Genomic DNA, 21,923 nt, shown 5'->3' with positions numbered 1-21,923 from the left:
CCCCCCCCCCCCCCCCCCAAAAAAAAAAAGAAGTGTATACTCAACTTTTCTGATAGGCCTGGATCTTTTCAACATGAAATTCTGTAGAACATGGGATGCGTGTTAATCCTAACTACTTTGGAGGCTCAGACAGGAGGATCTCTGCCAGTGGGAGGCCTGTCTAGGTGACTTACCCACAACCTGTTTCCAACAAAACAGAGACAAAGGGCTGGGACTATAGAGCTCTGTGATAATGTTTATCTAGGATGTGCTATATGGTCCTGGCCCTGGGATCAACTTCTGCCCCATCATTCTAAACAAACAAACAAACAAGGTGAGCAGGTGGACAGACAGACAAACAGATAACAGATGTGGGAAAAGGTCAAAAGTCCTACCTTGCACTGAATCTGATAATATTTTATTTTATTTTATTTTATTTTTGTGGTTTTTCGAGACAGGGTTTCTCTGTGTAGCTCTGGCTGTCCTGGAACTCACTTTGTAGACCAAGCTGGCCTCGAACTCAGAAATCCGCCTGCCTCTGCCTCCCGAGTGCTGGGATTAAAGGCGTGCGCCACCACGCCCGGCTTGATAATATTTTAAAAAGTAATTCAGACTTCAAAAACATTAACATGTGATCAGCAATAACCATAAGGCATGTCACTGAGGCCTTGATGTGAAGCCATATGGGGCAATGTTAGAATCTGGAGCTATTCTAGTGCCTAACCAGCTGCTGGCAAACTTAGGAGCACAAAGCTATCAAGGATTGCAGCAAACGTGTACAACAGGCATATACTGTGACACCAGGGTTTTTAGTATCTCTTGTAGGCAAAGTAGAGAGGTGTGCTCCAGGTACAGGACTGGTCAGGGAGAATAGAACCACAGATGCTTTTTCTTCACCTCTCCAAATCCACCGTCCCCATGCTGTGCTCTGCCCATGGAGACCTGTGTGGTTAACATCCTTGCTGCCTTTCTGTTGCTGTGATAAAATTCTCTGAGCAAAGCAACTTTAGGGAAAAAAAGGTTTGTTTTCCATGTCATAGACCATTACCAAAGGAAGCTACTGCTTATATTTCTACAAGAGCCCGAACTATAAACTGCTCTTTGGCTCTACTTGAATCCATACTTAACTGGCTTTCTTATACATCCCTGGACCACCTACCCAGGAAACAATGCCACCCTCAGATAAGACCCCCTTCTCAAATAACTCTACTGTATCAAGCTGACTCTTACTAAGAGGGCTCCTTTGCTGTCTGCCCTTAGCTGAGGAAGAAATACCAGAATGCCCAATATAGGGATGGGGTTAGGGGATGGAGACCCTAGGCCAAAGGTCACTTGTCTGTCCTTCAGGAAGATATTAACTTCAGTTCCAGCAAACACCATCTCCCAGCCTCCCTTCAACCTCAGGACAACAGGGCTGCCTGACTGACTGAAGGACAACAGGGCTGCCTGCCTGACTGAAGGACAACAGGGCCGCCTGACTGACTGAGGGACAACAGGGCTGCCTGCCTGACTGAAGGACAACAGGGCCGCCTGACTGACTGAAGGACAACAGGGCNAGGGCTGCCTGCCTGACTGAAGGACAACAGGGCCGCCTGACTGACTGAAGGACAACAGGGCCGCCTGACTGACTGAAGGACAACAGGGCTGCCTGACTGACTGAAGGACAACAGGGCTGCCTGACTGAAGTCAGGTGCTGCCTAGTGATAGGGGTTATTCCTAGAAAATAGACATTTACCCAATTATCTTAAAAAAGCTAAAGAAATTAATCAAAACGTAGTCAAGATGCTGAGGGTACCAACTACAGAATGATGGCATTTAAAAGATACATAAATTAATTCATGGCTGAGACCAGATGGATGGGATGGATGGTTTAATCACTACCTGATCCATTCCATTCCTCAGGTTTTTTGATATGAAAAATTTATAAATTAAAAATATACAGAAATACATAGATTTCTTTAGCAGAAATGTCTAAAAGCTAGATGTAAAGAAAATGCCTTTATTTTCTTTACCCCCTATTCTAATCATCTACCAGATCTCCTGAGAAAAAGTACCACATGGCAAAGAAATAAATCTGTGCTCTGCCTGTCAAGGTAAAATCCTGTCAGGCAGATGCCAGCACGCAGGGACAGCAACAGGAGCTCAGTGGGGGAAAGTTCTCTCCTAGCATGCGCAAGGCCCAGGGCTTGCTCTCCAGGGAACTTAAAGTCATGCATGGTAGTATATACCTGTAGCAGGAAAATCACAAGTTCAAGGCTATCCTAGGCTACACTGAGTTCAAGGCCATTGTTGGCTACATAAGATGACACACACATGGCCATATTTGTATTGTGTGTGTGTGTGTACACAAAGGAGTCTTTAAAAGGGGAGGTGAGGGAGCTAGAAAGATGGCTCAGCAGTTACACCACTGTCTGCTCTTCTACAAGTCCTGAGTTTAATCCCCAGCAACCACATGATGGCTCATAACCATATATACTGTGATCTGATGCCCTCTTCTGGCATGCAGGTATACATTCAGATAGGGCACTCATATACACATAAATAAATCCTAAAGTTTAAAAAAGAAAAGTCAAAAAAAAAAAAAATGGGGCGATGGTGGCAAACACCCTTGACCCCAGCACTCAAGAAGCAGAGGCAGGAGGATCTCTGTGAGTTTGAGGCCAGCCTGGTCTACAGAGTAAAGTTCCTGGAGTCCAGGACAGCCAAGGGTATACAGAAAAAAAAACAAAACAAAACAAAAGCAAAGTTTATGTTTATGGATGCTTCACCTGCATGTATATATGTGTACTGCGTGTACAAAAGACCTCATGTACCCACATAGACCAGAAGAGGGCATCAACTCCTCTAAAACTGGAGTTAGATATGGGGATAAGCTTCTACGAATATTGCAGAAAAGCAAATCCAATTCCTCAGTAAGCTTTAAACAAATGCTTTAAGCTGGCCATCTCACCCTACCAAATAGCACTAGTGACTTGAAGACTTCAATCATAATTATGTAGCTGACTGAACCAAATCTCAACAGTTACTTAATTCTCTCTATGCCTGGGTTAAATACTTAAGGACTTGTCTGATACAATGACCTTTAACCTACAAACTTATTGTCCCACTCCACATTTTTGGTACTGAGGACCAAAGGCAGAGCCTCATGTATACTCTGGCAAGCATTCTTCCAGCTTTGTTCTCAGCCTTGTGTTTGGAAACAAGCCTCGTTAGGTAGTTGCCTGAGAAAGCTCTGATCTTACCGTCTTCTGCTTCAGCATTCCGAATAGCTAGGATTACAGACCTGAGCCTCCAGGCCCAGCTGACCTAACAGCTTATTTTTAAAAGGCGATCAACATACAGAAAATAAACATTAAAAGGAAACAAGTTGGGCTGGAGAGATGGCTCAGTGGTTAAGAGCATTGACTACTCTTCTAGAGGTCCTGAGTTCAATTCCCACCAACCACATGGTGGCTCACAACCATCTGTTATGGGATCTGATGCACTCTTCTGGTGTGTCTGAAGATAGCTACAGTGTACTCATATAAATAAAAATAAATAAATTTAAAAAAAGAAACAAGTTTTTAAAAGATTCAAATGAATACCTATTCTCCTTTACCTTTGTTGCCACATGATATTCAATCATTCCTTTATTTAGTTAGTACTGTCCGTCTCTCGTCGCCTACCCCCCACCCCCTCCCCGCATCCCCCCTGACTCTTTGAGACAGGGCTTCTCTTGGCTGTCCTGGAACTCAAGAGATCTCCCTGCTCTTACCTCCCAAGTGCCAGGATTAAAGGCATGTGCCAGCTTCACCCTCCTTAAATCATTATTAATAGCAATTATACACTATTCATTCAATCTTTTCAAATGTGTGGTGTGGAGCATGTGAGAAACTTCACACACGCTGCAATACGCAGGACTTTACAAAATAATTATTGTTTCAATCTGAAATACCAACATACCTCATTTGTCAGTGTGTTTGCCCAACTTGGCCCTGATAAGTGGAAAGTGTACAGATTACCAAGCACCCAAGAGGACTGCAGTGCTGTCCTTCAAATTTCCCTAACTCCAACGACCTTAGAATGAGACTCCTATGTCTGGAAACAGTAAAAGAACACATCTTTACAGGTCAATCAGATACCGTCAGGCTGAGCATGGAGACACGTTAGTCAATCCCAGTACTCCAGAGGCAGAAAGAGGCAAGCAGAGCTCTGTGAGCTCCAGGCCAGCCAGGGCTCCACAGTGAAACCATCTCAAAGCAGAACAATTAGGAACTATAAAGAAATTCCGTTTGTATCTGACAAGGTCTCAGCCTTTAGCCCCGACTATTTGTTTCTTTGTATGTCTGTTTTTTGGAAGTAGGATATCGCACAGCTCAAAGCTGGCTTTGAACTTGTTATGTGGCTCCAGAGCAGCTGGGACTTCTGATCCTTCTGCTTCAGCCTCCCTCTTTCTAGGATCACAGGCACCATGGACTTTGTTTTTGTTTCTGTTTTTTTAAGATTTATTTATTTAATGTATATGAGTACACTGTAGCTGCCTTCAGACACACCAGAAGAGGGCATCGGATCCCTTTAGAAATGGTTGTGAGCCACCATGTGGGTGCTGGGAATTGAACTCACTGCTGAGCCATCTTCCAGCCCCACCCTGGATTCTTTTTTTTTTTTTTTTTTTTTTTTGGTTTTTCGAGACAGGGTTTCTCTGTGTAGTCGTGGCTGTCCTGGAACTCACTCTGTAGCCCAGGCTGGNCACTCTGTAGCCCAGGCTGGCCTCGAACTCAGAAATCCGCCTGCCTCTGCCTCCCGAGTGCTGGGATTAAAGGCGTGCGCCACCACGCCCGGCCCCACCCTGGATTCTTAATGGTATTAAATGGTAGAAGATGGGTGTGAAGCTCTGTGTTCCTTTACTTCATTACCAGCTTGATTGACCTCTGAGCCCTTTAGAACTCACTCCATCCTCCTTTCTCTCTCTCCTCCCCTCTCCCCACCCAGGGCAAACAGTTAACTCAATCCTGGGGAGTTGGGTCTGACCCCTTTCTATGTCTCTATATACATTAATTCCCATGCTTCAATCACAACAGCTCTACCTACATAACCAATCAGTGAGGGTTTAACTGAGCAGTTACTACAGTCCCCATCCTAGGCCTTTTCACACCTATATCTGTGTTAGATTCCATCACTTCCTCCACTTCTCAAAGGGGACTCTGAAGTCAGCAGAGGTGAGTAGTAAGTTCAGGTAGCAGCCATTAGGACAGAGCCCTTCTGTCTTTGGAGCCTTCATACTTCAAGTCAAAATCTAGTTTCATCCTAAGTGTGTTTACACATTCTTTCCTCGGCTTCTCTCACCTATGTGGCCATGAGTCAACTTTGACCATCCTCTTATCAACTTCTATTCTCACTCAGCCTCTCTTCCATCCCCAGTGCCTCCTCACGACAGCAGAATGTCTGAGACCAGAATCCCAGGCTATGCTCCAAGCCACTCAACAGCAAACCACTCAACTCTTCAGTCAATAGCAAAGGGGATCCTTACAGTATACAGCAGTTCACACATTTACTAAAACATACTTGTTTCACTCTGAGGACAAAATCCACTAGACTTGGGGCTGGAGAGATAACTCAGCAATTAAGAGCACTGACCACTCTACCAAATGACCTGGGTTTGATTTCCAGGACTCACAGGCAGCTCATAACCATCTGTAAGTCTAGTTCCAGGGGATCTGATATCTTCTTCCTCCGTCCTCCATACATTTATGATACATAGATATATGTGCAAGTAAAACCATACACAGTTTAAAAAAAAAGCAAAAAGCAAACAAACAACACCAAAACCCACAACACTTAACCACTTTCTCAACTCCTTGTAATTTTTCAAAAATCAATCTTTGCAGTCTGAGCCAAGCTTCCAAAATCATTCTGCCTCTGCCTACACTTTCTTAAACTCATATAAAGTTCTACAATGCTGATCATCTGTTTGCCCAACCTGCCCTTCGTGGTCATGATTAGCTCTGCCTTTCACTTAGCCAAGACCCAGCAGGACTGAGTAGACAAGGCCTGCACTACAGGTATCTCTGGGCTGGCCATCCATTGACACTCAGCCTCATGCCTGATTCCATTGCCAGGAAAGGCTCCACCACAGCTAACCAGTAACAATCTCTTCCTGGAAGGAAGGCAACTCCTGGAGCTATCAGAATACCCAGAGATGTGTAACCCTTCTCATCTTCTTTCCTGATATTTCTTCATTCTCTGCTGCAAAAAGCCAAAGTCCATGGCAAAGCTGGGTGTGGTGGTAGTATATGTATATAATCCCAACATCTGGAGACAGAGACAGAAGGATCAGGAGTTCTAGGTTAGTTTTTTGCTACATAAAAGTTCCAGGTCAGCCTAAGCCTCAAAAAGTCTGTTAGAAAATGATAGTTTTTAAATGTATAAATTCCAGCTTGGCAGAGTAGCCCACCCATCAACTGAGCACTTGGGAAGTATAGGCAGGAGGGTCCAGAGGTCCAAGGTCATCCTTTGGTACACAGTGAATATTGAGACAAACCTGAACTAAATATAATACATGACTCTGCCTCTTGAGAATGGGAAAAGGATACTCACATAAGATATGGAAATTTTACTATCTGACACTCATTAAGAACACAGGGCATGGGCAGCACATAAGTATTTGCTGACTTGATTTGTAATGATGGAAAGAAAGAAAATAAAGTTAAAATAGCAGCTCAAATAGGCCCTTGAATCAATATTTGTAATTTAGCAGAAAAGGCAGACGGTCAGACTCCTTGTCTGGAGGAATCCCAAAATATCACCAGCTGTTATCTGATGTACGTACTTACTGGCATCATCCATGAACTCAAACTCCCCTCCTAGTTCAGAGCCTGAAAAGTGATACTGATTGGGATCTGCCAGGGCACTCAGCAGGATCAGCAGGACCACAGCATTGATGATCTGCAGAAGAGAAAAGGGACATAAGACACCCAGGCCAGAGTCTCAGATCACCCATGGTGCTGCATGTCTGCAGCTGAGGAAGTGCGCAAAGGCTCCCGGGCAGAGGCCTCTGGCCAACTAGGCGTCAGCTAGGCTGGGAAGACGGCTCAGCTGGACAAGTACGAAGACCTGAGGTCAGACCTCCAGAGTCGGCTTAAAAAGTGCAACAGGGTGAATGGATCAGCAACAGGGGTAAAGGGCACCTGTCATCAAACCTGATACTATCAATGAGTTCAATCCTCCCCCAAATCCCACATGGAAGGAGACTCGACTCTTCCAAGTTGGACCTTTATATGTGCACCTACACAAACACATGCACATAACACACAAATCATTTTCTTTTTGTTAGCACAGTTGTCATGTGGCTATAATCACAGTACTGGGAAGCAGAAATGAAGCATGGGGAGTGGGCAAGTCCATGAAACATATGTACTAGCCAGTCAATCTAGCACACACACACACACACACATGTGTGTGTGTGTGTGTGTGTGTGTGTGTGTGTGTGCATTTGTGTGTGTTTGTGTGCGCACACACACAAACAATGCCACAGGCTATGAAAAGCACTATCACCATCCATCTGCCCCTAGTCTCTGACTTTCGCTGAGGACAGTATCCTTCAAACCCAGCACACTCACGTGGAGATGATCATAGCCCATGGCTCCCACCTCTACTTATCCCTTCCTGTGTTTTTTTTAGGAGTATACCACACATTGTGATTAACCGGGCTCCACAGTAAGCACTTTATATGTTTATTCCTGAGCCTTACAAGCCCTCTAGTTAGAGGAATGCAAAATAATCCCCAGTGAAGGAAAACTGAGACTCAAAAACACTGCTCAAAATCACAGACTGGAGAGAGGAGATTTGACTTGGGAACTTAAGTCAAAAACCTAGCCTTCATGTCTTCTGCTCATATGTGTAACTTCATCATTTGGGCTTACCTTCTCCCCCATCTCCCTACACCCCACCCAAGCTCAAAAACATGAGTGTACTGTTTTACTCTTCTCAGAATGGAGAGAAAGGGCCTTTTACTAACATTAACTAAAGGCACATCCTACTATTTGGAAGACTATTGGGTAAATACCCACTGCAGAATTTTTTAATATGATCATCTCAAGAGATTATTTTAGAATTGTTGTATGACTTGGATTTTATTTTCCTTCTTCTATTTTCCAAATCATCAGATGCATCCTGACAAGGACAATTAATTCACGGAATACATACACAAGCATGATTAAATATATACAAGTATGAGGTCAATGGTGTGGGGAGTTAAGAAAGGGTCTCACATAGCCCAGGTTGGCCTTGAATTTACTATCTCCACCTCCAGAGTGCTAGAAGCTCTTAAATTACTGAACACAAACAACCACATCTGGTCACCTTGACCTTCATCCCAACCCTAATTTAAAAAAAAAAAATTAAAACTAGGCACTCACTATGCAGCTTTGAGTCTGAAACTCATTATATGTAGCCAGGGTGATCTGGCCTAAACGTTAGAGATCTGCCTGTTCTTCCTCTCTGAGCTACGAACAAAAGAACGTGGTACACATTGATAACCTAGTCAGTCTCCAGACATGCATATTAATATTAATTGCAACATTTCTTGTTTTTCTCTAAAAAAAAAAATCAAGATAATTCACAAGACTCTCTGATGATATGGCGGACAAACTCTATTTAGATAATACACAAGACTCTCTGATGGTATGGCCGACAAACTCCATTTGAAGGAAGTTGATGACACCCATGGAGGAGACTGTGAGAGTATGCAGCATGGAAGAGAGGAACTCCAAGCATGAGCAAGTGAAGTGATCCAAGAAAGAGTTAGAAATAGCCATTAACCAATGATCAATTGAGCCAATTAAGAGTATGAGGCATGATGGTGGCACAGCCTTTAATCCCAGCACGGTAGAGGCAAAGGAGACCAGCCAGGGCTACACAGAGAAACCCCCCTATAAACAGGTAGATAGATAGGTAAGTAGGTTGGTTGGTAGGTAGGTAGGTAGACAGGCAGGCGGTAAGACAGACAGACAGACAGACAGATGGCAGCCAGACCAAGAATAGGCGAATGCCTCCAAAATGTCTTTTGGTGCCAAAGCTCGGGAGTACAGCAGCTTTAAAGACAAAAACCGCAGTTACATCTATATTCAAGGGAGTTGAAATAATCCTGCAACATCTGCCTTTTTACAGAGCTTAACAGTATCTTCCATATACCATACTTCCTCCAGTTATTTTGATTGTATAATTTCTCTTGCAGATAACACTAATACGTATATTTGGTAAAAATGCATGGACCACACTCAGGGCCAGTCTCAAAAGTGATGCTAAGGAAGATACAGGTACTGGGGGTTGGGGGGAGAGGTGGGGGAGGGAAGCAGAGAAGGAGCACAAACTGCAGTCACCTCACAGTAATTCCCAGCACCAGGGTGAGAGCCTAAGGATGGAGGGCTGTTTGGGGTGTGACATGGTCGGAGTCTCTCATTTAAGGTTAGCCCTCTCAAAAAGATTAGGTTTTAGTAACTTTCACGCTCACATCTCTGTGAGACTGCCACACCATGTTATCTGCAGTGGTCTTAGGTGCTAGGAATGGCAGAAGTAGGGTGAGCACCATAGAGCCAGAATCCTTAGAGACAAGACACAAAAATGAAGGCAAGAGGGTAGGGGAAGCAAGCAAGCCCAACTTCCAGATTGGGTGAGGTTATCTTGTCACTGCCAAGAATGATGGTTGGGAAGATGATAAGGTCTTAGCTGCTACAAGTTCCTCCATGTCGTCATCTCAGGTAATCATGCTGTCCCTTCTCCACCTAGCTTCTAGTCCTCCTCAGTCCTGGCATCCATGCCTGCCCTTGTTTCTGACTGGGTAATGCATTTCTGCTCTCCCCTCTTGGTCTCCCTCTTGTGGGTTTCATAACAGTTCTATTGGTTTGACTTATCCTCTCTCCTCAGTATTGCCTTCTGCTTTACAAGGACATTCATCAAACCCTGAACCTCAGGCCTCTGGATCCCAGGGTCAGTCCTGGAACTGCAGCCCCCAAGTGCCCCTGGACTTTGTGCAGGAATTCAGATAATGATCAGTGGTGGGGTTGGTGAGTGACTCAGCAGGTAGAGGGGTACTTGCATTAGGATTTGATTTCATCCCTCCATGATCCCTGGCAGGAAAGATCTGACTCCTGATTTGTCCTCTGACATACATACATACATACATACATGCATATATACATATAACACACACACCACAAATACACAGAATTTTTTCTTTATTTCATTTTTTTTTCCTTTGGAGAGACAAGGTCTTATTATGCAGTTCTGTCTGGCCTAAAACTCACAAAGATCCACTTGTCTCCTGAGTGTTATTCTTTAAAAAAAAAAAAAAAAGTGGTAAGCTTCTTGCACAACCAAATGACTGTCAACAACAACAAAACCAACAACAATAAGACAAAAAACAAAACAAAACAAAAACAAAAACCACTTTTTAAAAAGTTTTTATTTTATTTTTTTAATTTAATGTATGAGAATCTGCACGTATGCCTGCATGCCAGAAGAGGGCCCAAGATTTCACTGGAGATGGTTGTGAGTCGTCATGTGGTTGCTGGGAATTTAACTCAGGACCTCTGGGAGGGCAGCCAGTGCTCTTAACTGCTGAGCCATCTCTCCAACCCCCAAAACCACTACTCTTATCTCAAAGGGCTAAAATATTTTATTCTGGCGTTACCCAAATTCCATGTTCCTCTTCCACATTTGCTGGTGGAACATCAGGTAGGTGGAGACAGACAGTAAACCGGAATCTCAGCTACAAGTCTCAGATGCTGATAGCATCCTTAGCCTTTGGTTGGTGGGAGCCTGGGATTGGTACATTCCAAACAACTACCTAATAGTCCCAGAGACCCGAGGTCTCATGCAGAGGCAGGTAATAAGCAGCTATTATGGGGCTAATGATGGCCCTGGACTTACAGCATTCCAGGCGGCCCACATCCCTGAGATATAACCCGTGAACCAGTCTCTCAGGAGGTTTGTGGAAGGTGTGGTTCCTTCCACCTCCCTTCACATGACTCATCTTGGACTGCTTCTTTTCTGAGAGCTGAGACCTTTCCGAACAATCAGTCTGCCTTGCCTTTTCAGTATTACTACTCAACAGCTGGGTAGGACTTTAGCACCACGAAAGGAATAAATACAGGAGTGTCCATGAGGACTTGGGTCAACACAAAGAGGTGGGGCAATAGTCGTCACGGCAACTAACAAACATGGTCAGATGGAAGAGGACAAATACAAGCTAAAGCCCTGGGAATACTGAGTAAGGTCTTCCTGAAAGAGGAGACAGAAGCCATTAGATCATCGGCTCTGACCAACCTCGACTTGCCAGGAGTATAAAGGCCATAGCTAATCTCTATGCGAAAGACCCAGCAGACACACCCCTGCTTTTGGGGTTTTCTTGCTTGTGTTCAGGCTGTGTCTTTCAGTGAGGTGAGTACCAATAGTCCCTGCACTGTCAACACACTTTTCCTTGTTCTTAGTCAATTACTTAAGTAGTGTGTTAGGCCTTGGTACTTTCTCCAGATACCCAAAATGCTTCCAGACTTGCAGCTTGCACCTAAAGCCCCACCATGGAGTGTCAGCAGCTTATCTATCTTTGGGCCTCCTGGCTCTTGCACCTGGTTCCCCTCCTCCTCACTCTGTTCTCACAGAACTCAGAAGCGTGTCCACTCTTGACTCTCCCAGATGCCCCTGCCTCTGGCTATTTCTCTCTTTTATCCACAATAAACTTTCTCCTCTGCCACTAAAAAAAAAAAACAAAAAAAACTGGTGAGCTGGCAGCTCAAGACCCTCAATAAAGCAGGGCATGATGCTGGCCTGGCCTTTGATCCCAGCGCTCCAGAGGTAAAGGCATTGGCAGTCACTCAGTGCAAGACTAATAAAGCCAATATGCAAAGGCAGTAGTAACAATCCCAACCAATTTCTCTGAATGGACTTGGTTGGCTCTGGTCATCACTTTTAGGTTGCGCTATCTTTATATACACTTAAAATGCAGGAGTCAAAATGGATGAGGTGGTGCATGCCTTTAAAAAAAAAGGCCGGGCTGGTGAGATGGCTCAGTGGGTAAGAGCACCCGACTGCTCTTCCAAAGGTCCAGAGTTCAAACCCCAGCAACCACATGGTGGCTCACAACCATCCGTAACGAGATCTGGCGCCCTCTTCTGGAGTGTCTGAAGACAGCTACAGTGTACTTACATATAATAAATAAATAAATCTTTAAAAAAAAAAAAAAAAAAGGCCAAGACCACAAAATTAACAAGAAATATAATGGACAGGTCCAGGGAATCCAACACCCTCTGCAGGCACCAGGCATGCACGGAGTACACAGAGTTATACACAGGCAAAATACCCATGCATGTAATAAAAATATTATTTGCAAGTAAGAAATGTGTTTTTAAAAATATATTAGGCAGTGGGCAAAAGCAATGGATGCCTCCCACCCCAATCCCCAGGAAAGTAATAAATAACACCTGACACAGTCTACTTATGAGATCTATGCTCTGGAAGGAAGAAAGTAGTCACACTTGTATCATGTAACTTTGATTCTATGGATGTGACGAGGCAGGACTGGCCTAGAATCTAGTCAAGGCTGAGCAATAGGGACCTAAGATCTGCAATTTTAAAAATACCTAGTATTAACAGGCTGGGACATGTAGCAGGGAGAACAAAGCCCAGAATGAGTAGGCTTCAATAGTTCACTCTTAGGAGGCTAAGGCAGGAGGAGCTCTATAAAAAAGGACTAGTTTCGGATATACAGTAGAACCAAGGCTAAGAATCAGGACACTGTGCCACAACAGTCGGCCACTTGTTCTCAGGAGCAGTGAGTTGAGGCTGCTAACAGGGAACTACGAGTACAGACACACATTTAGAAGGCAGTACCACAGGTACATCATATCCATAAGCAGCTGGAGAGATGGTTCAGTAGTTAAGAGCAATGACTCCTCATCCAGAGGTCCTGAGTTCAATTCCCAGCAACCACATGGTGGCTCACAACCATGTGTAATGGGATCCGATGCCTTCCTCTAGTGTGTCTGAAGACAGCTAAAACCATAAAAGTTGCTTCCCCGTTGAGACCTATGACCTCCCCAGTCACAGGTTTTTGCTCTGGCTTACAATACCAGATGTAAACCCTGTCTTGTAGAACAGGCCTTAAATCAAATGGAAAGGCTGTGAAGCAGCTACTGCACAAACAAGCACACCCTGTCTGCAATGTTGGTATTTTGCATGTAGGGTCCACAGCCAAACAAGAATGTTGCTGACAGTTCTCTACTAGCACCCTATATAGCCCCAACTGGCACTATGAAAGCCACCCAGCAAGGTGGTAGTTCAGTCCCAGCTTACCTCCTTCATGTCCTGCAGCCTCATCCTGCATCTCAGTATCTTCAGCAATAGGACCTGACTAACGAGTTCTGGCAAACAACCAACAGCAGTAGCAGTAGCCTTTACATTTTGGGGGGTCTCGGGGGCTTCCCTGGCTAACAACTCACAGGAGGTAGAACAACCCTAGCATTGGATCTTCGTTAATAATCATTGGATTATGTCCTCTGGGAGTGCCCTTTTCTACCCATATAGGGAAACTTGAGATTTTTTTCCCTTTCAATTTACCCAGCCACACTTTGGTTGTAGACAAGTGGAAGTACCATTGTACCTAGTTGTCTTTCCAGGGCCTTTCCAAATCTGCAACACTCAGAGGTTTTATATATATATATATATATATATAACCTTGGTGAAGCCCCCTGAATGTCTGCTGTCATGTATTCTGAGCAAGTACCAGGTGACCCAGAGGCTCACACCTAAGACAGTAAAGTGAAACATAAGTAAAGTCCGGGTCTAAAGCAGGGTTGAATCCAACAGGAAAGGTCGCATCTGCTTGTATCAATTGCTTCCTCCACAGACCAAGGCTGGGTAGAAAGCCTGAATAGGAGGCTTTAGCTGGTTTTCTATAATCCTAATCATTCTCTCTGAGCCATTTTCACAGCCTGGAGCTCTTCCATGGAGCCTCCCTACCTGGCAATCTGCTCAGACCTACTTAGCCTGTAACCCTGTTCTCCCTGGCAGCACCTGCTGGGTCCCTGGATCAGAGTGGCCCTGAGTTGACATTGTGGCTATAGCCATCATTGTTGACTCTCAATCCACCACAACTTGACTGGGCAAACCATCTCCACCCCTAGAGCATAACCTTTTGCTAGAGGGCAATGTACCTTCCTTAATCTTAATCTGGGCGATGGTTACTACCCCTGGGCCAGGCTTGATCACGCGCACCTCTGACACCTCTATTATAGATACCTTCTGGCTCTAGCTTAAAAGTCCCCCAGCAGCTCCTTAGCAGTTTGGTGGCTTTCTATCAGGTTATCCCTTAGCAATTCCAGCTTGGTACAAATCTTGGCACATTTGTCTCCACAGTATCGGAGACAAACTTCTTCCTCTTTGTCATTCTTCCCCTAGGTAGCTCTCTTACTTTCTGGACTCTCTTCACATGCTGGTCTAAGTCACTTAGATCTGTCAAAGCCTTTCCTATCGTGCCCCACTGATGGACTCAGTAAAACCACTGAAGCTCTATACCTACCTCAAGGTCCCTGCTGGACCAGCCTTTCCTTTAACTCCTCTGTGAACACGGTTCTATCTGGCCCAGTGAACTGGGGTTCAAACACTGCTTCTCGTATTCCTAGTTCCCTCAAGAGCATCTTTCTCCACCTTTATGGTCCTCCAGCCGCTGCTATTTGTGGGAACCTCAGATGGTGATAGCCAAATGTTCCTAATGGCTCGGATATGTTAACCTGCCAGGCACTGGCTTATCTCTGTGTCCGGTTATGCACCCTTTACCTTAAGTAAGGATTAGAAGTTACATCCTGCGGGTTTTCTACCTCCAAAGAGTCAGACTTATCCCATGTGCTCCCCTGTCCCACAGTCTCACAAACCATGAGACAGGCTCACTTACTGCTTGTTTAAAGGTGTTTCTCAATCCCAGCATTCCTGATCATTATAATTTCTTGCTGCATGCTAAATTACAGATTTCTCTCTCTTTTTGTACTAAAGGTTAGACTTGAGAAGTATTGTTGATCATTTTTATCATCTCTCTGTCTTTCTCTTACCTAATTTACTTGTCAAGTCAGAGGCTAACATGGAGGAGGATTTGAGTAGCATATGCCTTTCTTGTTGCAAATGCCCCTTTACATAAACCAAGTTCCTGCCTGGCCACCATCTCAGCCTCAGATGCATTTCTAACTACACACAGCACTGGCTAAGCAACCTACGCTGTTGCTTGCCAAGAGCCGATCATTGCGCACTGAATCTCAAAGACTGAAAATTTTTCTCTCAACTTTTAAGTGTTGTTGGGGTGTTTGTATCCATGTAGTGGACATCACTCTCAATCAGGCATGTCGCCCCACAACACACAGTTGAAGACTGCCATCTTAGAATTCCTCCTATTGATACTCCTAATCCTGATAGCTTACCTTAGCTGTGTGTCTCACTATCCATAGCAAGAATCATGCAGCCACATCATACCACAAAGGCACACTAACACACACTATACAGCAGAGGACACTATCAGAATTTCCTCTGCCGATGCCCCCAACTCAGGCCTCATCCTTGCTACCCATAGTCAGGATCCTCCCCAATTCCCTCACTCATATTGAGTTCTAGTAAGTGCCCGTCAATTATGTTGGGTAACAAAACCTGTGTAACAGCATACAGGTCTACTCACCCCACGTAGGGAACCTTAAAACAGACCAAAGTTTAGATAACACCAAAGATCAACTTGGTCAACCAGGAGTTTTATTGAGGTTAAAGGAGCAGAAATGACTCAAAAGATAATAGCTGCATCACCAAGGCCCACCCCAGCATAAGTGACAACTCACAAAAGTGGGAAACGTGGAACACACTGCACAGCCTGCAGGTGCTCAACAGGCCTGAGAATATACTTTCCAAGCGACTAGTCTAAACTTCTTCCAGGGAGCCCAGCAGAGCCTGTTTCTGCGAGTTCTAGGCAGCTGGTCTTGGAGTCTTCACAGCTCAGCTTGTCTTGAGAGTCAGTCTTCTTTACAGCTCCTCCGGGTAACTGCTCTGAAAGCAACTCTGCCTCTATTGCATACAATGGTAGTGAGGGGCCTAGTGAATCTGCTAAGTTTCAGGAACCCTGAAGCTGTCCTCAGTTGTTTACCTTCCTCTTTAGAGGGCTTCCCTGCAGGATGGAATGTTTCAATTTCTGAGCAAACGTTTATACAGGGTGACCCTAAGAAACTTAGAAATAAGAATGACGGGGTTCAGCCGGGCGTGGTGGCGCACGCCTTTAATCCCAGCACTCGGGAGGCAGAGGCAGGCGGATTTCTGAGTTCGAGGCCAGCCTGGTCTACAAAGTGAGTTCCAGGACAGCCAGGGCTATACAGAAAAACCCTGTCTCGAAAAACCAAAAAAAAAAAAAAAAGAATGACGGGGTTGGTAACCTGGGGACACAGCTCCAGGTAGATGGTTGGAGGAATATGAGGAGTTTTTCTACAAACTCCTTGGGTCAAGTTGGGATTCTTGACTTCCCAACAGAAAAGAATTTCATGGTGAGCCAGTATCAAGCAGAGTTGATGTTTATTAAGAAGAGGTTTTAAGGTTGAGGTTACATCTCAAAAGGTTGCTAGAAAACCTTTTTCCTCCCCTTTTCTCCTTGATAAGTAGAGATGTCCTGGATGTAATTAGAATTTGAGAGGACCCTGAACTAGGAACCACTAGAGCCGCACAGAGATTCATATACAAAATTTCTTATAAACTGGGTTTCCACAAGAGTCCTAGAAGACTGCAGGGAAGTCTTTGTGGCCAGGAAGGGAGAAACACCTTCAGCCTCTGGATAGGTGCTGAAATTCCTGCTTCTCTGTGGCCAAGAGGCTTCAACTGGAACCAAGATAAAGGGCTTTTTTCCTTCTCACGTCCCCCAAATTTCCTCTGCCCTCACTTCCCACCTTGCAGCTGGTCAGAGCCAAATATGATGATAGTGAGCTGTCCCCAACCACACACCAAGGTTGTTAGCATTTAGTCTAGGCTCCACCCCACAGTAACCTGGCAACAGTCAGGTGTGCCTGACTCACTATAAAAGAGGCTGCTTGCCCCCTCTTCTCTCTCTTGCTCTAGCTCTGTCTCCTAGGCTCCTGTTCCCCTTCTCTTCCCTTCCTCTCTCTCAGTGTGTGCATGGCTGGCCTCTATTCCTCTTCTCTCTTTCTCCCTCTCCCTCTCTCTGCCTTTCTCTGTCTCTACTCCCTCAACCTCCCTCCCCATGCCCTGAATAAACTCTATACTCTATATTATACCGTCATGTGGCTGGTCCCTCAGGAGAAAGGCATGGCTCAGGATGTGCCCGCAAATGCACCCCCTTCTCCCACACCTTACCATACCGCACCTCCAAACATATTTCTTCTCTGTTTTTATAAAACACAACAAAGGTAAACAAAGTGGCTTCTCTGGACCTCAGGTCAGGAAGAACCTGAAGAACCAGAAGAACAAGATGGCAGCAGCTTTACCTATAGCAGAGGAGGCTCTTCTTCCTTACAAAGGAAAACAGGGCTGAGGCGTTCTCCACCTTCCTACCAAGCATAGATATAAGACAGACTACCCAAAGAGTAAGAGAAACAAAACAGAGACCTTACAAAGGACCACATAGGAGGCAAACTCATCTATTACTCTCTGTTAGTATACAGATTCCACTGATCTACCCTCAGGGACCTATGTCCTCTATGTCCTCACAGGTCATGACCTGTGTCCTCTACCAGGTATCTGAAGCCAGGTTAGAGAACCCTGCCACCCCAGCCCCCTCTCTGTTCCGGCATTTGTTTTCTCTCCTTGTCTCATTGTCCTTGTGTGTATGCCTCTCCCTAGTGTTCTCTCTCTCTCTCTGTCTCTCCCCCTCCCTCCCTCCTCCCCCCTTTTCTCTGTCCTCATGGCTCTGCCTGTCTGCATGTCCACCCCTGCTCCTCTGTCCCTTCCCCCCAGTAAGCCTCTTTTTTTACCAGGGATGTCATAACTTCTCAAGGACACACCTTGGCCTGGGTCTCCAACCTCCTTGCCCCATTAAATTTCATAACATCCTGGGATGGAGACCTGTTCCTTTAGTCCTAGAGATTTGCAAACTCTAGTAAATTAGATTCCCCAGGCAGTCCTGATAAAGAGTGGTTAGGATAATTTTTCCCATGTTTTTTTCTCTTTGGATATTATATTTGGATACATTCTATTTTGGATTCTAGTTCACTGATTCTTCTGTTAGGCCCTTTAGGGAAGCTTTCAGGTGTTTTTTTTTTTTTTTTTTTTTTTTTTTTTTTTTTTAATTTATTTTAGGTGTAAAAAAAGAGTGGTTAGGAACTGAATTCTACCATGAGAGTTAGTATTTTCTACAGGAAAGGAGTGCATGGGCTAAGGACAGACTCCATGTCAGTGACAGTTCTATTCCACGGTACTGATACAGTGGTGCGCTGGTTTCATATTGCATAAGTTCACCAGGGGTGAAATTTGGCATTCAATTTCAGGGCACAGATAAGATACTACCTCCAGAAAGGCCGAGGGCTCTCATTAGTAGGAAGGCTAATTGTGACCTGAGTATGGGGATCCCTCCCGTAAATACTGTGCTGGGAACAAATATGGCTTGCAGCAAGAGCCCCAAGTCTGAGTTTCAGTAAGAAGGCCACACACACACACACACACACACACACACACACACACACACCACTTGCTGGCTTTTGTTTTGTCTTTTCTATAAACTATACTATCACAAAGGGCAGCATGGAGTGAGGATATTTCCCCTTTCCCAGTTACAGCCCAAACTGAAAATAAACTCATTTGGTGGTGTGTGGAGGTGGGGAACATGGCACATCTTTTCTCTCAGCACTTAGGAGCCTCTGAGCTCAAGGCTAGCCTGCTCTACAGAGTTCCAGGACAGCCAAGGCTATACAGAGAAAGCTTTATAAACTGCTATCTGCCTGTTGGTGGCATGTGTCTCCAATCTATCCAGGTGTCCTCTGTCCCGCTCTTCCTTCTTCCTTTCCTCTTCTCCCTTGTCCTCTATAGCCTGTCTTCGTTTTAGTCCCTGCCCTTTGTTCCTCTGGAGCAAGTAAGTCTCCTTTGTGCTGAGAACTCTGTCTTGGGATGTCTGAAACCAGTCTCCTCTCCACTTTCTCTTTAACTGGCACACTGGTGGCCAAGCCTGGCTTCTTAAGACTGCCAGAGCCAAGGATAGATGTGGACCCAAAGCCGTGCCTTCCTTTCCTATCTATAGCACCTCCATTTTTGCCAGTACCAAGCCCTCCATAGTGATCACCCTGCAAATACAGACCCTATGTCCAAAGGCAATGCTTCCCCAAACCTGCACTGTGGACGCAGCTGGCCATGTCCTCTTGGGGACCAAAGGGTTTAAAAATTCAACTGTGTCTTTGCTAACAATTTAAAACTATATTCACACTATTAAATAAAATCTATAGCAGCAAGCTATTGCCTGGGCCCCAACAGACCAGGTTAAAAACCAAGATGGAGTTCCTGGTGCTGAAGCTCACATCGTCACCCAACTGAAACGGGCTATTTAAGAGACTGTTTAAGCCGGGCAGTGGCGGCGCACACCTTTAATTCCAGCACTTGGGAGGCAGAGGCAGGCGGATTTCTGAGTTCGAGCCCAGCCTGGTCTACAGAGTGAGTTCCAGGACAGCCAGGACTACACAGGAAAACCCTGTCTCAAAAAGACAAAACAAAAAACAAAAACAGAAAGAGAGAGAGAGAGACTGTTTAAGAGACTTTCTGAGAGAGAACAATAAATGCCCAGAACAGTTGGCTTCAATTGCCATGACAATGAAGCTCCCTCTCCCTTAATCCCTAAACAGAAAAGTACCCCAATGCTGACAAGTGATTTTCCCCGTTGGTCTGTCTCCCAGCCCTAACCCTAGAAGAGGGGTTAACTTTGAAATTAACTTTGAAATGACCTTTTTTAGGTTGTTTTTATCTTCTGCAGCTTTTTTTTAGGAAACCAACCTTGGCTCATTGTAATACTTTATTTTACAGAACGAAGCGCTGATTCTATGCTCACAAGCAGAGTCAAAGGGTTGACAAACAAGGGGCAGGCAACAAGCCGATTCAGCAGGGAGGCACTTGTTGCCAAGCCCACCTGAGTGGAAGGAGACAGTGTTGCCCTAAAGCTTCTGTGTGTGGGGGGGGCATTTTCTTCAAGTAAAATAAGAACCAGTTCACACCTTTAATCCTAGCACTCAGGAGGCAGAGGGAGGCAGATCTCTGAGTTTAAGGTCAGCCTGGTCTACAGATGAGTTCCAGGCAGGACTACACCTAGAAAAAAAACCCTGTCTTAGAGGGTGGGAGTGGGGATGGCGACTTCACTGCTCTTCAACAGTTTCCAAAGTTCCAAGAGTTCTAGAAAGCCAAGGACTCAGGAAGAAGAAAAGGAGAGAGAGTGAATTAAGCTGCTAGGACTCAGGCATCAATCAATCCCCAGCACCAACTCTTACAAACAATAAAGTGGTGCCCAGCAGGCGTGGTGATGCATGCATGCCATCTAACCATTTGGAGGATAGAGGCAGAATCAGAGGAGAGAGGGAGAGAGAAAATATTAAAAAAAAGCTGCTCGAAAGGGGGCGGCCAGATGGGAAGGGAGAATTCTGGCCTCATTCTCCTACACGATGGAGATTCAAAGTTGACAAAGCAAATTATAAGGATTTTGTTTTGTTTTTCAACATAATATACTTTGCAATATAAAACCCACTTTAATCAAGTTAATACCTAGTATTCTGTTAGATATGCTTAAAGGGGTCATGGAAATTTGCTATTAACAAACAGCTTTAATAGCAACCTTTTGTTTTTGTCTAGCTTGTCTTCAAAACATCCTTACAGGGGCTGGAGCAATGGCTTAGCAGTTAAGAGCACTAGCTACGCTTGTAGAGGGGCCTGGGTTCAATTCCCAGCAGCTCACAACCATCTACAATTCCAGTTCCAGAGGACCAAACACCTGGCCTCTGTGGGCAACAGCCATTCAGGTGGTGCTCAGACATGCATGCCATAAAATACACACACAATAAATCTTAAAAAAAAAAAAAAAATTCTAACAACTAGTTACCATTAGGAAAACTACTCATAATGGGGACTAACTAGACTTCATAGATATTCATTAAACAACTCTACCAGCTTGCATTATACAGAGCTGCCTTTGATTTTTTTTTAAGAGAGGAGCAGCAGCTAGAGGCTGTATCCAAACTGATTCAAATCAGATAGTTAAAGGCTACACAGCAACAGAGAAAGAACGAACATAAATCCTCCACCCGCATTACACCATCAGCAAATGAGATCTGCCTGAAAAGAACCTGCTATGTCTCATAAGTTAACACAGCCTGATCTGATTGGTAGCCCTCTGAAACACCCTGCCATTTTAATCTTCTCTAAAAGCTGGCTAGCCAGACACGGTAGCCCATACCTGTACTCTCAGCACTTGGGTGACAGAGGAAGGAGGATCTGACACAAATTCAAAGCCAGCCGAAACCATATAATGAGTTCCAGACCAGTCAGGGCTATACACATACAGAGTGAGATTCTATCTTAAAACAACAATAAAAATACTATATAATATCACTCCTGTTTGTGACTTTATAATGGTTCCCCCACTGCCTAGAGAATAAAAACCCTGGCTCCTCAGCATAGTATTTCAATCTTTTACAGACTGAACAGTGCCGCAGACCCTCTGGGCCCCTTTGTCTGCGTGGAATGGGTCTCTGGGGCAGGTGGGCAAAGCGTCAGATGAAATGACAGACAGATGCACACAGGAGAGGTTGTGTAGAATCTGAATGTAATTTGTCAAATCGAGCATCAAACTTTTTATACAGAAGAAAATAGGGAAGTTGGAGGACACACCAGCAAGGTACAAAGAGGTTACTGGATTCTTACGCAAAACAGAGGAATGCAAACACAGAAGGTCTAACAGGAACCACCTGGGA

At 44.8% G+C, this 21,923-nt stretch overlaps 1 protein-coding gene across 1 annotated transcript in view; it reads right to left on the bottom strand.

Annotated features, from left to right (window-relative positions):
- The window catches only part of Laptm4b (lysosomal protein transmembrane 4 beta), a 47,566-nt gene that overhangs the window by 19,223 nt on the left and 6,420 nt on the right, over window positions 1–21,923 (bottom strand). Inside the window, exon 2 of the mRNA XM_021183759.2 lies at window positions 6,792–6,903. Coding sequence (XP_021039418.1) covers window positions 6,792–6,903 — 112 coding nt within the window. The remainder of the gene's footprint in view (window positions 1–6,791; window positions 6,904–21,923) is intronic.

This window comes from Mus caroli, chromosome 15 (genome assembly GCF_900094665.2).
Source record: "Mus caroli chromosome 15, CAROLI_EIJ_v1.1, whole genome shotgun sequence".
Lineage (NCBI taxonomy): Eukaryota > Metazoa > Chordata > Mammalia > Rodentia > Muridae > Mus > Mus caroli.
This window is presented reverse-complemented; position numbering and strand designations above follow the sequence as displayed.